The 13,042-nt window shown below is 41.2% G+C and overlaps 1 protein-coding gene across 1 annotated transcript in view; it reads left to right on the top strand.

Moving 5' to 3' along the window:
- The first annotated feature begins 223 nt into the window (after positions 1–223).
- Positions 224–13,042, top strand: part of LOC143126903 (NACHT, LRR and PYD domains-containing protein 12-like) — a 72,023-nt gene continuing 59,204 nt past the window's right edge. The window contains exons 1-7 of the mRNA XM_076288295.1: positions 224–352; positions 1,688–1,831; positions 3,090–3,203; positions 3,370–3,483; positions 3,673–3,783; positions 9,013–9,278; positions 9,451–11,239. Of these exons, the coding sequence (XP_076144410.1) occupies positions 1,689–1,831; positions 3,090–3,203; positions 3,370–3,483; positions 3,673–3,783; positions 9,013–9,278; positions 9,451–11,239 (2,537 nt within the window). The 5' untranslated portion in view covers positions 224–352; position 1,688. The remainder of the gene's footprint in view (positions 353–1,687; positions 1,832–3,089; positions 3,204–3,369; positions 3,484–3,672; positions 3,784–9,012; positions 9,279–9,450; positions 11,240–13,042) is intronic.

The following is a 13,042-nucleotide window of genomic DNA, read 5'->3' as shown; positions in this document are numbered from 1 at the left end:
CTCAGTAATTTTCATGGTGATATGTGAAGGTTAATTTTTTCCCCCTATTTGCGTGAGAAAAATTAGCGCATGAATAGGGTATATTTAGGTCTTTTTCTAAACTTTCCCCTATTGGGATTCTTCGGGGCTTTTTTTTCCCCTTACTCAGGACATATTGAGGATACAAAATCAGTTAAGTTTGCTTGTGTTGCAATTTGTTCAACCCTTTCTCCTAAAATGACTGGACTACTACGCCAGTGGCGGCTGCTGGAGGCGCACGTGATGAACGCGGAACAGGTGAAATCGAAAGTAGATTCAGACATCTTAACAGAAACCGATGTTCGGGCAAGAACATTTCTGACGGTTTATGGAGGTAAGTAGATAAAGCGAATTAAATGTAAGGTTGTGATCCATTACATAGACGTTAATAGATGTCGATTTTGTGGCCTGGAGATAATTTAGAGCAGTCGGAGACGTCGTGGATTTTCTCGTTGACTTGGCCTAGGCTACATTTCATAACACTTTCAATTCAAACCCTGACTTTAGCCTAATTTGTCTAATTTTGCCTTCAGTCAAATAGGCAAAATGTAGCCTAGTAGGCTAGCCTAAAGTAGCAGTAGTGTGTCGAATGGATCAACCGAAACGTAGCCTATTGCAAATAAATTAGGTATCTATATAAGCTAGACAGCTAGACAGGTAGACACGACAACGACACGAACTTGCCAAGGGGAAAGCTGTAGCCGTCGCGCCTAGCCTCTTCTTATACTGTAGGCCTGTCCTATGTCTGAAATAAGTCATCACGACACCTCGTAATGGGCATCAGAGAAATCTTAAAAATGAACTTTTCTTTTTTCATAAGCTCAAAAGTAGGCTAGCCTAGGCTAAAGTTCGCCTCTGTAGTACCGCAGTCATATTTCAACAGGCTCCCCATATTGATTTCCATTAAGGCCTAGGCTACTTCCTCTGTCAGTGGTTTCCTTGGTCTCTGTCAACATGTCTGTTATTGTTGGGGCAGAAATGGATCCACAGATATGATTGGTCCACATAGCTGCTAAAAGTATGCACTTCATGAATAACCTGTATCCAGATACGTTTTCCTCACCTCTCTCTCTCAATTCTATTCAATTCAATTCAAGTGAGCTTTATTAGCATGACAAATATTTTTGCATTGCCAAAGCAGAACATTTAGACATACATTTACATAGAGAATGCTTGGAATACATATGGCAAATAGATACGCATCCAAGATTAACAAATTATGTGTGTGTGTGCGTGCATGTATGGTGTTTGTCTGTGTAATTATATGGATAGGTGCCATAAAAAAGTAATAATTATTTAATTATTTAACCACTGTCCCTTGCCTTATGGCATTCGGTGACATATTTGGTAGCAAGATTTGCTGTCTGTCCCTGCTGTCAGAGTAAGACTGCAATTATTTCTTGTTCTTCTAGATTTCTGAACCCTGGGTTTAGGCTTGTAAGCCTGTCAAAGTATGACTTACCTATAGTTGTATATTTCTCACAGTGAAGAAGAATGTGCAACTCAGTCTCAACCTCACCTGTTACGCCGTGACCACATATTTTTTGCTCTCTTGGCAACCAGGATTTTTTTCTCTCTCTCTCTCTCTCTCTTTCTTTCTTTCTCTCTCTCTCTCTCTCTGTCTTTCTCTCACTCACTCTGTTTATTTTCTTATTGATTGATTGATTAGAATGGATTTCTCTCAAGACGGTGATGATGCTGTTGGTGGAAATCAGACAGGGAGAGCAGTATTAGCTGTGTCCATGAAGAATGAGGAGCCCGTCACTGATGGGCATCAGGGGGTCAGCACAGGAAGAGTGCTGTCTTATCAAAGGTGAGTTGTTTCCTGAATCCAAGACGTCAGGGCCCTGGTGCATTGGGGTGCCAGGCAGTGGTGTAGTGGGGATTTTTAAAGTGGGGGGACGCTATTTTAATGACATCATTGCAAAAACTGTCACACTCGCACCTCCACATACATCGGTGCATTAAGCCAAGGCCAACCAGCTTTCATGAACATGAAACCGAATAAAAAAAAACAGTTAAATAACATGGATTAGCTTCAAAATGTAGCCTAATGTCTTCACCCAAACTACACCTTTCCACCAAAGTCTATGAATATGGTCTGTAGCTTTTCATTTTGTTGCATCATACAATAAACAGACAAACCATAATGTAGCCTATGTAATCTAGCGTAGTCTAATCTCCTTGACGCATAACATGCGCGGCATGGCTTCATTCATTACCACACGTAAACCATGGCAACCATGTCATTGCGAATGATTAAAATGCAGAGGTGCACAGTCAGTAAAACAAAACAAAAAAAATAACAGAAAGAACATTGGCAGGCAAGTGCCAGTCATTGGAAAAGTTTTTGTTTGGATGAAAGTAGCTGCAACAATCGTAAGTTTTTCCTAAAGTTGTTTAGGTTCACCATTGGGTCATTACTTATGGTTAAATAGCCCATCACTTATTTGGAGTTCCCTCGATAAAAATCACTCGTAATACTCACACATGCTTATTGTGTCATTTTGACCACTGGATTAGCCTACCTGCTTTCTGCAAAACAGAAACAAAGGAATTGTAACAGTGGGCCATGAAGATGCTTGCTAGATTCGGATACAGGCAGTTGTATAATCTATGATTTTCTAGCCACTTTCTAGCTACTTTCGGGTAACGCATAACGACGAGCTGCATAGTTTTAAATGTCTTTACGCATTGCGGAGTGCTACAGCATGACGGTCATTCTTGTAACGAATTTTATGACAAAGAGGCCTAATTGGAGACGTTTGCGTGATGCGTTCTTATTACTGATAACAACACTTGTTATATTAATAAATGCATATTAAAATGCTCAAAACAATGCTTTAAGAAGTGGGGGGACGGTGTTCCCCCGCGTCCAACGCCCACTACACCCCTGGTGCCAACACAGTTATCATCCCGCCAGGTGTGCACACTCTCTCGCCCTTAATGAAGAGAGAGAGAGAGAGATAGAGAGAGAGAGAGAGAGAGAGAGAGAGAGAGAGAGAGTTTACAGACATGCTAACCTTACTGACTATTATGAAGCTTTGTATTTTGTCTCCTTATGTAACCAGACCACAGACACACAGACCAGTGTCTCCAGTGCCCAGCTGTGTGTCCATGAAGAGTGACCATTCCATGGGACGCCCTGTTCATTTCAGCAGTGGACCACCACAGTCTGATCCAAAGTGAGATTTCAGTTTTTTGTATCCATTTTCACTACAATAGACGTGTTTGTGTGTGTGTGAGAGAGATAGCTTGCTAGGTGGTGTATATACACATGCTAGCCTTCGTTAGTATTGTGAAGATGTGTTGGCTTAATCTATGATGTATTTTGTATCCTTGTGTATCCAGACCACAGACACACAGACCAGTGTCTCCAGTGCCCAGCTGTGTGTCCATTAAGAGTGACCATTCCATGGGACGCCCTGTTCATTTCAGCAGTGGACCACCACAGTCTGATCCAAAGTGAGATTTCAGTTTTTGTATCCATTTTTACAACAGTAGTCGAGTGTATAGGTGTGTGTTTGTGTGTGTGTCATTGAGTTTGTGTGTATTTGTTTGAAGCAGAGGGTATGTAGACATGTTAACCTTGGTTAGTATTATGAAAACGTGTTGGCTTAATCTATGATGTATTTTGTATCCTTGTGTATCCAGACCACAGACACACAGACCAGTGTCTCCAGTGCCCAGCTGTGTGTCCATGAAGAGTGACCGGTCCATGGGACGCCCTATACATTTCAGCAGTGGACCACAGTCTGATCCAAAGTGAGATTTCAGTTTTTGTATCCATTTTTACAACAGTAGTCGAGTGTATAGGTGTGTGTTTGTGTGTGTGTCATTGAGTTTGTGTGTATTTGTTTGAAGCAGATGGTGTATATACACATGCTAGCCTTCGTTAGTGTTGTGAAGATGTGTTGGCTTAATCTATAATGTATTTTGTATCCTTGTGTATCCAGACCCCAGTGTGTGTGTGTGTGTGTGTCAGACCACAGTCTGATCCAAAGGGACATTTCAGCTTTCAGTTTTTGTATTCGTTTTTACAGCTCTGTGTGAGAGAGCGAGAGAGAGAGAAAGAGAGCAGCAAGGTAGGCCTTGACAACTCTGCTCGACGGCCATCTGCACGGCAGAAAAGAAAATAGCAAAATAATCTTAAAAAGACTTAGGCGGCTACTAACTTCAGCCAGATAACTGTAGCTAGCTAGCTAACTAGCAACAGACATTTCTCTGCTGCAGCAGTCAGCAGAGCCGTTAAAAATTGCAACCTTTTGTTACAGGACCGGGTCTGAAATAGACTATGTAGACCCACAAGGTAACAACCATGTGTTTGATCAAAGCCAATTGTACTTCACACCAAATTTACCCATGAGACACAGCTTTGACTATACTGTCAACAAAAATGGAAAAGAGCTAGTGCACCTCTGTCGAGCCTCAGGTCTGTACATTCTTAATGGCAGGATCAGAAGGGACTCTTTAGGGAGGTTCACATATTGTTCAGCTCTTGGAGCTAGTGTAGTTGACTATGCAATCACTGACATGGACCCCACCTCCTTAAAAGCATTCACTGTCAGGCAGCAAACTCCACTATCAGACCATAACATCTTCCTTAAAATCATAAAGCAGCCAACAATTGAGTCCAGGGCAATTCCACGGACATCGCACCGACATTCCCAACACAACTCCTCTAATTTAGGTCTTGCTTTAAAGCAGAGATTTCACAGAAGTCATCTATTTTTCAACTTGCCAAAATGCTGGTGGTAGATTATGACAGTGTAACATCCACATTCGGGGAAGTGTGTACTCATGTTGTTTCTGACATTGCCTGTGACTGTGGCAACAGCTAAGCGATCTTTTTCCAAACTCAAACTTATTAAGACCTATACCTAAGGAGCAGCATGGGGCAGGAGAGGCTCCGTGGGTTAGCTATCCTGTCCATTGAAAATACGAGAGCCAGAGCATTAAATATTGGGAACATCGTCGACGATTTTGCACAACGAAAGGCTCGTAAGATGGCCTTCTTCTAATGGCCTAATTCACGCATATTGGGGATTGTATGCATATGAATGATTTTATTTGGTTTCTGGACGGTTAAATAAGTTAGGCTACATTAAGTTTTGTTTCTGCGCAGTGCGAGTTTATAAACAAGCAATCTACGCTTTCAGTTTCAGCAGAGGGTTGAAGAGGCGCATTGAGTGTTCCCATAATTCCATGCGAGTTGATGTTAATGCAGTAATATTAAATTACCCTGGCCTGCAAGGATACAAGGATACAATGATACAAGGATACAAGGAAGTTTGGTAACACTTTATTTTAATGTGTCGCTGTTACAGTGTACCTACCTAATTAGGTACAGTGGTACAACCTGTGTAACAACATGTACTATCAGGTACTATCATTGTACTTGCATTATGTATTTGTGAGTACCTACATATAGTTGTTACATTGTAATACTGAGTGCTTTTACAAAACTTTGCCAATTTGCCTAAATTTTCATCAGAGGCAAAGAGCTGACCTGAGACCTGCTGGATGGGGTAAATCTGGTCATGATAGATTTGATATACAAAGCATTCTTAGCTCCAGTCAAGGCCTCATTGTCTTCGGGGTACATGTAACAGCTGTGCTGCTACAACCTTGTTACTCTTTGATACAGTGGAATAAACCTATTAAGTGTGCCAGTTAATTGCTTACATGTACTGTACATATGACATGTATGTTATGTCTTCGATGTCTTGGAACAGGTCTACAAATTCACTACATAGTACATATATCAACTGTGTTGGTACACACTTATTGCTCTTTGATACAGTGGCATAAACCCATTAAAATGAAGTGTACCAGTTAAGTACTTACAATTACACATTACATGTATGTTGTGTCATTGGTGTCTTGGAACATGTCTGCCATTACCCTACATACTGTAGTACATGTATCAACTGTGTTGGTACACATTTATTACTCTTTTGATACAGTGGAATAAATCCATTAAAATAAAGTGTACCAGTTAAGTACTTACATGTACATATATACATCCTGTCAATGATGTTATGCATCCTGTAATTGATGTGTTGAAACGTGTCTGCTGTTACACCACACAGTACATGTGAATTAGTAGACCTGTTCCAAGACAAGACCTGTTCCAGTTTATTCCACTGTATCAAAGAGTAACAAGGTTGTAGCAGCACAGCTGTTATATGTACACTGAAGACAATGAGGCCTTGACTGGAGCTAAGAATGCTTTGTATATCAAATCTATCATGACCCGATTTACCCCATCCAGCAGGTCTCAGGTCAGCTCTTTGCCTCTGATGAAGATTTAGGCAAATTGGCAATGTTTTGTAAAAGCACTCAGTATTACAATGTAACAACTATATGTAGGTACCCAAAAATACAATGATAGTACCTGATAGTACATGTTGTTACACAGGTTGGTACCACTGTACCTAATTAGGTAAGTACACTGTAACAGCGACACATTAAAATAAAGTGTTACCAGGAAGTTTATTGTCACATGCATATAGTTACTGGAAGTAAGAAATGCAGTGAAATTATGTCTGGTGTCAGCCTATTTGTGCATTAATGGGGGGGGGGGGTAAAAAGTGCAGTAGAAGAGGGGTTTAGTAGATTAAGTGGCAAGGGCTGCATACAAAAAGGTGGGGGAGGATTGGGATTGGGTGGGGGGCACCAACAAGGAGCACCCAAGAGCAACAGGGGTAAGGAAAAACTCCCTTGAAAATTACTGTACGGAGGAGCTTCCTCCCTTGGCCATTGGAAACGACGTGATTCACGAGCCGCTAGGGTCCGAGGCGTTTATAATGGACTTCAATGAGGGGCTTGAGGAGGAAGCTCCTCCATACAGTAATTTTCAATTGCGATAGGGGGTGCTGTTGGCATTTTGACCTAGGGGAACGATTTTGTTCATTCAAAGTGCTAAAAATAGTAATATTAACAGTAATTTATCAGATTAGTAATTCAATTTATATATTTTTTTATTTTTCTCTGAAATGTTAGGGAGGATGTTCCTCCCTTTCCTCAATGAAGGAGCCTCCTCTGATTCAAACTAAACAAAGGTAGAGATGGACTCATGACAGCCCAGGACATTTTATTAACTCTTTAAACCACAAGATAGGCCCCAGCTGTGGCGCAACTGGCTGGGGCACCTGCACCTGGTCCTTTTTCGGATCCCACCCCGACTCTCTCTCCCACTCACTTCCTGTCATTCTCCACTGTCCTATCAAATTAAAGGCATAAAAAGCCCCCCCCCCCAAAACATCTCACAAAAGAAAAACAAATAACAAAAGAGAAGAAAAATGGTTTGATGATGAATGTAAACAACTCAGGAAAAAACTGTCTTTCAAACCTTAAACACCACCAACCCGAGCATGCATGTATTCAACAAGACTATCATGAAACACTGAAGCATTACAAATGGCTGCTAAGCAGACATGGGGGACTCGAGTCACATGACTTGACTCGAGTCACATTTTTTAGGACTTGAGACTTGCTTGGTCAACATGTATTAAAGCCTTGACTTGACTTTGATAGATATAGATCATAGATATTAAGGAGTTAACTTTACGATTTTAGAAAATCTGCTTAGGTGCTGTTGCATGCGTCACGCGAGCGAACCTGTCATTGGTCCCAAGTGACGTGACAGACCAACAGCAAGTGCCAGATCAAATGAGACAGACTGAGGCTAGGCAAGTTAGACAGACTAGGCCAACTTGCAAATATGGAAGGCTCTAAGTTTATACCAAAACATAATAATGTTTGGCTACACAGATGATGTATCAGACAACTCAAAGGAGAAATGAACAGCAGTCTGCAAGTGCGTAAATTAGCAACATAACCACCACCACGTTGAAGTTAGTCGTGTTAGAAACCTAATGTCAAATTTGAGGCATGTTAAGAGTTGGCTTTGAATCTGTTATGCTACTGGGAGCAACTGGAATCCATGCATTTCCACCAAATTATTTTTGAGAGAATTCAGCTTTTTACTAGTATGTAGGAGTAGACAGGTGAGTGTGTTTGTGTCATTGTTAATTTTTACAAGAATTTTCAGTTTACTTACTGAAAATTACAGTTGGATTAAAGTTGCATTTTATTCAGCCTTTTTCTAAGATATTGGTTAAGAAATAACACAATGATTAGTGTTTGATACTTTGATCTATGTTGTCTGCTGAAAATAGAGCAAGCAACTGAGATTTCGCTGTAATTTTCATTTACATTATATTATTTAAATCTACTTTACAGCACAAATCCTTTTTTACGTTTAATGTGGTCATATGACTTTACAAAAGGGTTACATAAGAAGAGTTATTTATTTACAATACTCAACTAGATAATACTAATGTTTTCTCTCCACATAGTACCGTGTAGGGAAAACGTGACTGTTTAACATGTGACTGTTTAACCCTTTTTGCTGTAAGTGCATTTTGTGTGTGATGTCTGTATGCTACTGAGACCTTGAATTTCCCCTTGGGGATCAATAAAGTATCTATCTATCTATCTATCTATCTATCTACAGTATCTATCTATCTATCTATCTATCTATCTATCTATCTATCTATCTATCTATCCATCTACCTACTGTATCTATCAATGCCACTTGAACGAAGTAGCTGCACAGAATAAACATTAGGCGTGCGTGTGACAGTGTGAACCCACTTGATTTAGTGGATGTGTGGGGTTTCAATGATTGATTTTGAGTGTTTTGCCCCCTAAGTAATTTAAATAATATTTAATTGATAATGTCAATTTGCACATTGTTAAAACAACAATCACAATATTATTGTAGACAATATCAATATTGCAAACAATATTGCCCCCTAAGTAATTTAAATAATATTTAATTGATAATGTCAATTTGCACATTGTTAAAAAAACAATCACAATATTATTGTAGACAATATCGCCCATCCGTAGAATGTATGTGCGCAGGCACTGCTATTGGCTTGATGATGATGATGATGTGTTTCTCTGTCCCTGTTGTGGATTTAGGAATATTCTGGCCCAGGATCAGTCCAGGTGTGGAGTGTGTGAGCAGCTACTGAGGGACCCAGTCATCACCAGCTGTGGACACAGTTTCTGCAGGCAGTGCATCAGCAGCTACTGGAGCCAGTCTGGTCCATCAGGAGACTACAGCTGCCCCCAGTGCAGAAAGAGATCCAGAACACAACCACTGTTATACGCACCTACAGCCATGTCACAACCATTGTTATATTCACCTACATGTATCGTACAACTAAAAAGGGCCAAACTAACAGGTGAGTCTAGAAGATACGTATGTGTCCAAGAGCAGGGATTGTGCTTGGATAAAAAGACCATTTATTACAAGAAGTACTGTTATGCTAACATATTGTGTTCTAGATACACTGACCAATTAGTATTAGTGCTTATTTCTTGACTTTGTTTGTTTGTTTGTGTACTGCCAAACAGATGACGATGTCCTGACCAGAGTACTGATGACTCATAAAGCCAGCATGAAGAGGAGGTTTGAGAGCATATGTGAAGGCATCATAAGGTCAGGGAATCAAACACTCCTGAACAAGATCTACACAGAGCTCTACATCACAGAGGGAGAGAGTGAAGGGGTGAATAATGAGCATGAGGTCTGGCAGGTAGAGTCAGCATCCAGGCCACAAACCACAGAAGACACAGCAATCAACTGTAATGAAATTTTTAAGCCCTTACCTGGACAGGAGAGACACATCAGAACTGTGATGACCAAGGGGATTGCTGGCATTGGAAAAACTGTCTCAGTGCAGAAGTTCATCCTTGACTGGGCAGAGGAGAGAGCTAACCAGGATGTAGATTTCATGTTTGTGCTTCCGTTCCGTGAGCTGAATTTAGTCAAACATGATCAATACAGTCTTCACAGGCTCCTGCTTGACTTCCACCCTGAGCTGAGAGAACTACAGGATGGTGAATACAAAGACTGCCACATTGTGTTCATCTTTGATGGTCTAGATGAGAGTCGACTTCCACTGAATTTCCAAGGGAAACAAAAGTTGTCTGATGTGACACAAACATCATCAGTGGATATGCTGATGACAAGCCTCGTTCAGGGAACTCTGCTTCCATCTGCTCTCATCTGGATAACCTCCCGACCGGCAGCAACCAGTCAAGTCCCTTCTCAGTACATCAGTCAGGTGACAGAAGTACGAGGGTTCAATGACCCGCAGAAGGAAGAGTACTTCAGGAAGAGGATCAGTGACCAGAATGAAGCCAACAGAATCATCTCACACATTAAGGAATCCAGGAGTCTCCATATCATGTGCCACATGCCAGTCTTCTGTTGGATCTCAGCCACTGTCCTTCAGCAGATACTGGAACAGGATGCCCCCAAAACACTGACTGAAATGTTCATACACTTCCTGCTCATCCAGACCACCAGGAAGAACCAGAAGTATCAAGAGGAAAGTGTGACAGATAGACAGAGGCTCCTGGAGTCACACAAGGGTGTCATATTGAAACTGGCAGAGCTGGCTTTCAAGCATCTGGAGAATGGCAATCTCATGTTCTATGAGGAAGACCTGAGAGAGTGTGGCATTGATGTCAGTGAAGCTTCAGTCTACTCTGGTGTGTGCACTGAAATCTTCAGGGAGGAATGTGTGTTTCATCACAAGAAGGTCTACTGCTTCGTCCATCTGAGCATCCAAGAGTTTCTTGCTGCACTTCATTTGTTTGCCTCCTTCTTGAGTAAAAACATGGAGGTCCTGAAACCATTTGTTAGCAGAAAGTTCAAGTCTTTGCTAGATGTGCCTCTTGATAAGCTGCTGAAGAATGCAGTGAACAAAGCTTTAGAAAGCAAGAATGGACACCTTGATTTGTTCGTTCGCTTTCTTCATGGCATTTCTCTGGTGTCAAATCAGAGACTTTTGATTGGCCTCCTGACACACACACACAGCAGCCCTGAGAGTGTGAAGAAAACAATCAAGAACCTGAAGATGATGCAGAGACCAAATATCTCCCCTGAGAGGTGCATCAACCTGTTCCACTGCCTGGTGGAAATGCATGACTCTTCTGTTCAAGGTGAAATCCAGGCTTTCCTGAATGCAGAGAAAGGTGCCGTGAAACAGCTCACACTGGCTCACTGCTCAGCCTTGGCTCATGTGCTTCTGATGTCTGATGAGGTGCTGGATGAGTTTGACCTGAGCAAATACAAAACCTCTCCAGAAGGTCGCAGGAGACTGGTTCCTGCTGTGAGATGCTGCAGAAAGGCTCTGTGAGTTATGTTCTACATTAACAAATGATGCTGAATTGTTGTAAGTTTGGCCCTTTGTCATAGAACTGAGTTACCTGTAAGCAGTGTTGGGCAAGTTACTGGAAATAAGTAATTAGTTACAGTAACTAGTTACTTCTTTAAAAAGTAATTTAATTACTTTACCAATTACTGTCTATCAAAAGTAATTAGTTACTAGAGAAAGTTGAGTTGATTTGAGTTACTTTTATGTCTGCTTGTAAAATGTCGATGTGAACAGTACTGAACAGTCACACAATACACATAATCTTTAGACTTATTTATTGTAGTCTCTTCAAATCAAACAGTAGCCTTGTACATGTAGGGCGGTGGTAGTGTAGTGGTTAAGGAGCTGGGCTAGCGTGCAGTAGCCTGAAAGTTGTCAGTTCAATTCCCGGCTTCCACCGTTGTGCCCTTGAGCAAGGCACTTAACCCCAAGTTGCTCCGGGGACAATGTGATCCCTTGTAATATAGCTGAGATATGTAAGACACTAAAGTGTCTGCTAAATGTAATGTAATGTAATGTACATGAGTTCTCAAACTTTTCCAACCCCAAAACATTCTACATGAAGGCCCCCCTGACCTCGTTTTAAGCCACCTTCACCATATCTGGTGGTTTGATAAATATGTACACTGCCTACTACCAGCCTACTAGTACTAGTACCACTAGGCCTAATGCTATGCGTTAGGGCTGGGCGATAAAACGATAGCGATATGTATCGCAATAGACATGGGTCATTCCACATCAATTCAACCAGGGCCCACGCACTTAGGTCTCAAATAATTCTGAAAAAAAGCCCACAGCGCAAGAACTAAACCATGTAGGAGGCTCAAATTTTGCATGGTGGTACATAAATAGGAATAGTATGTAGCAAAATCGTCACGTTTGGTCTGGATAATCCTGCATGTTCATAGCTGTCCCTCAAAGTTGATACAAATTTTATTGGAGTTTTTGGCTGGGCTCTGTTTGAGCCTTCAGAAGACATATTTGTACTCAAATTCAAATTCAAAAACTCAATACATTTTAACAATAAAATTTGTATATATAGATTGAACGAAGCTTCCCGAAATTTGAAATTGCGATCAGTGACTGGCATCGGGTGAACGAAGCTTTTCGAAGTTGAACAGGCTATTAAAAACTATTTGCGCACCTCAATGTCACAGGAGAGACTGGGCTCTCCCTTCTATTAATTGAAAAAGACGTTATGCTACCTGCAAACTGGCCTATGATTTCATTGCTGAGTTTGCGGCAAAGCAAGATATGGCGAGTCAGTGTCATTTATTTGTCCAATGTTAGCCTACAGACCAGTTTCCATAGTGCACATCTTATCAACAGTTTGAATGGCGTGTGTGTTTCTGCTCATTGACAAATACCGTTCAGCACAATGATTCATGCCCAATTAATTTCCCCTGTTAAAGTGTTCGCCTTTGTTACACTATTTGGTTTCGTGCCTATGATAAACACCATATGGCCAAATATGTGACTCAGCTAATGTTATAGGCTATACAATTTCCCCTCTTAAAGACAAGCTGGTGTAGCTTATTAGACTAGGCTACTATTAAAATGCACCGACGGTAGCCTTGGCTATGTGTAGCTATCGCATGATTTCATGCACGTAAATTCATGCTTCTGTCAAGTTTGCACAGGGCCTTGCACCCCCTTGCGACGGCCCTGCAGCTCCTCCTAAGACAGCGAGGAAAAAGTTGAAATACGCGATAAACCCGGGAAAAGTTGACAGGTTTGTTTCGGTGCCTGTGATTATTTGTGAAATTGTGCAAACGACAGCC

Source organism: Alosa pseudoharengus, unplaced genomic scaffold, assembly GCF_046254945.1.
Source record: "Alosa pseudoharengus isolate Yale_2024_CS ecotype anadromous, Long Island Sound unplaced genomic scaffold, YU_APseudo_1.1 YU_APseudo_1.1_scf_1, whole genome shotgun sequence".
Classification (NCBI taxonomy): Eukaryota; Metazoa; Chordata; class Actinopteri; order Clupeiformes; family Clupeidae; genus Alosa; species Alosa pseudoharengus.
Note: the sequence above shows the minus strand (reverse complement) of the source record. Positions and strands in the feature narration are given on the sequence as shown.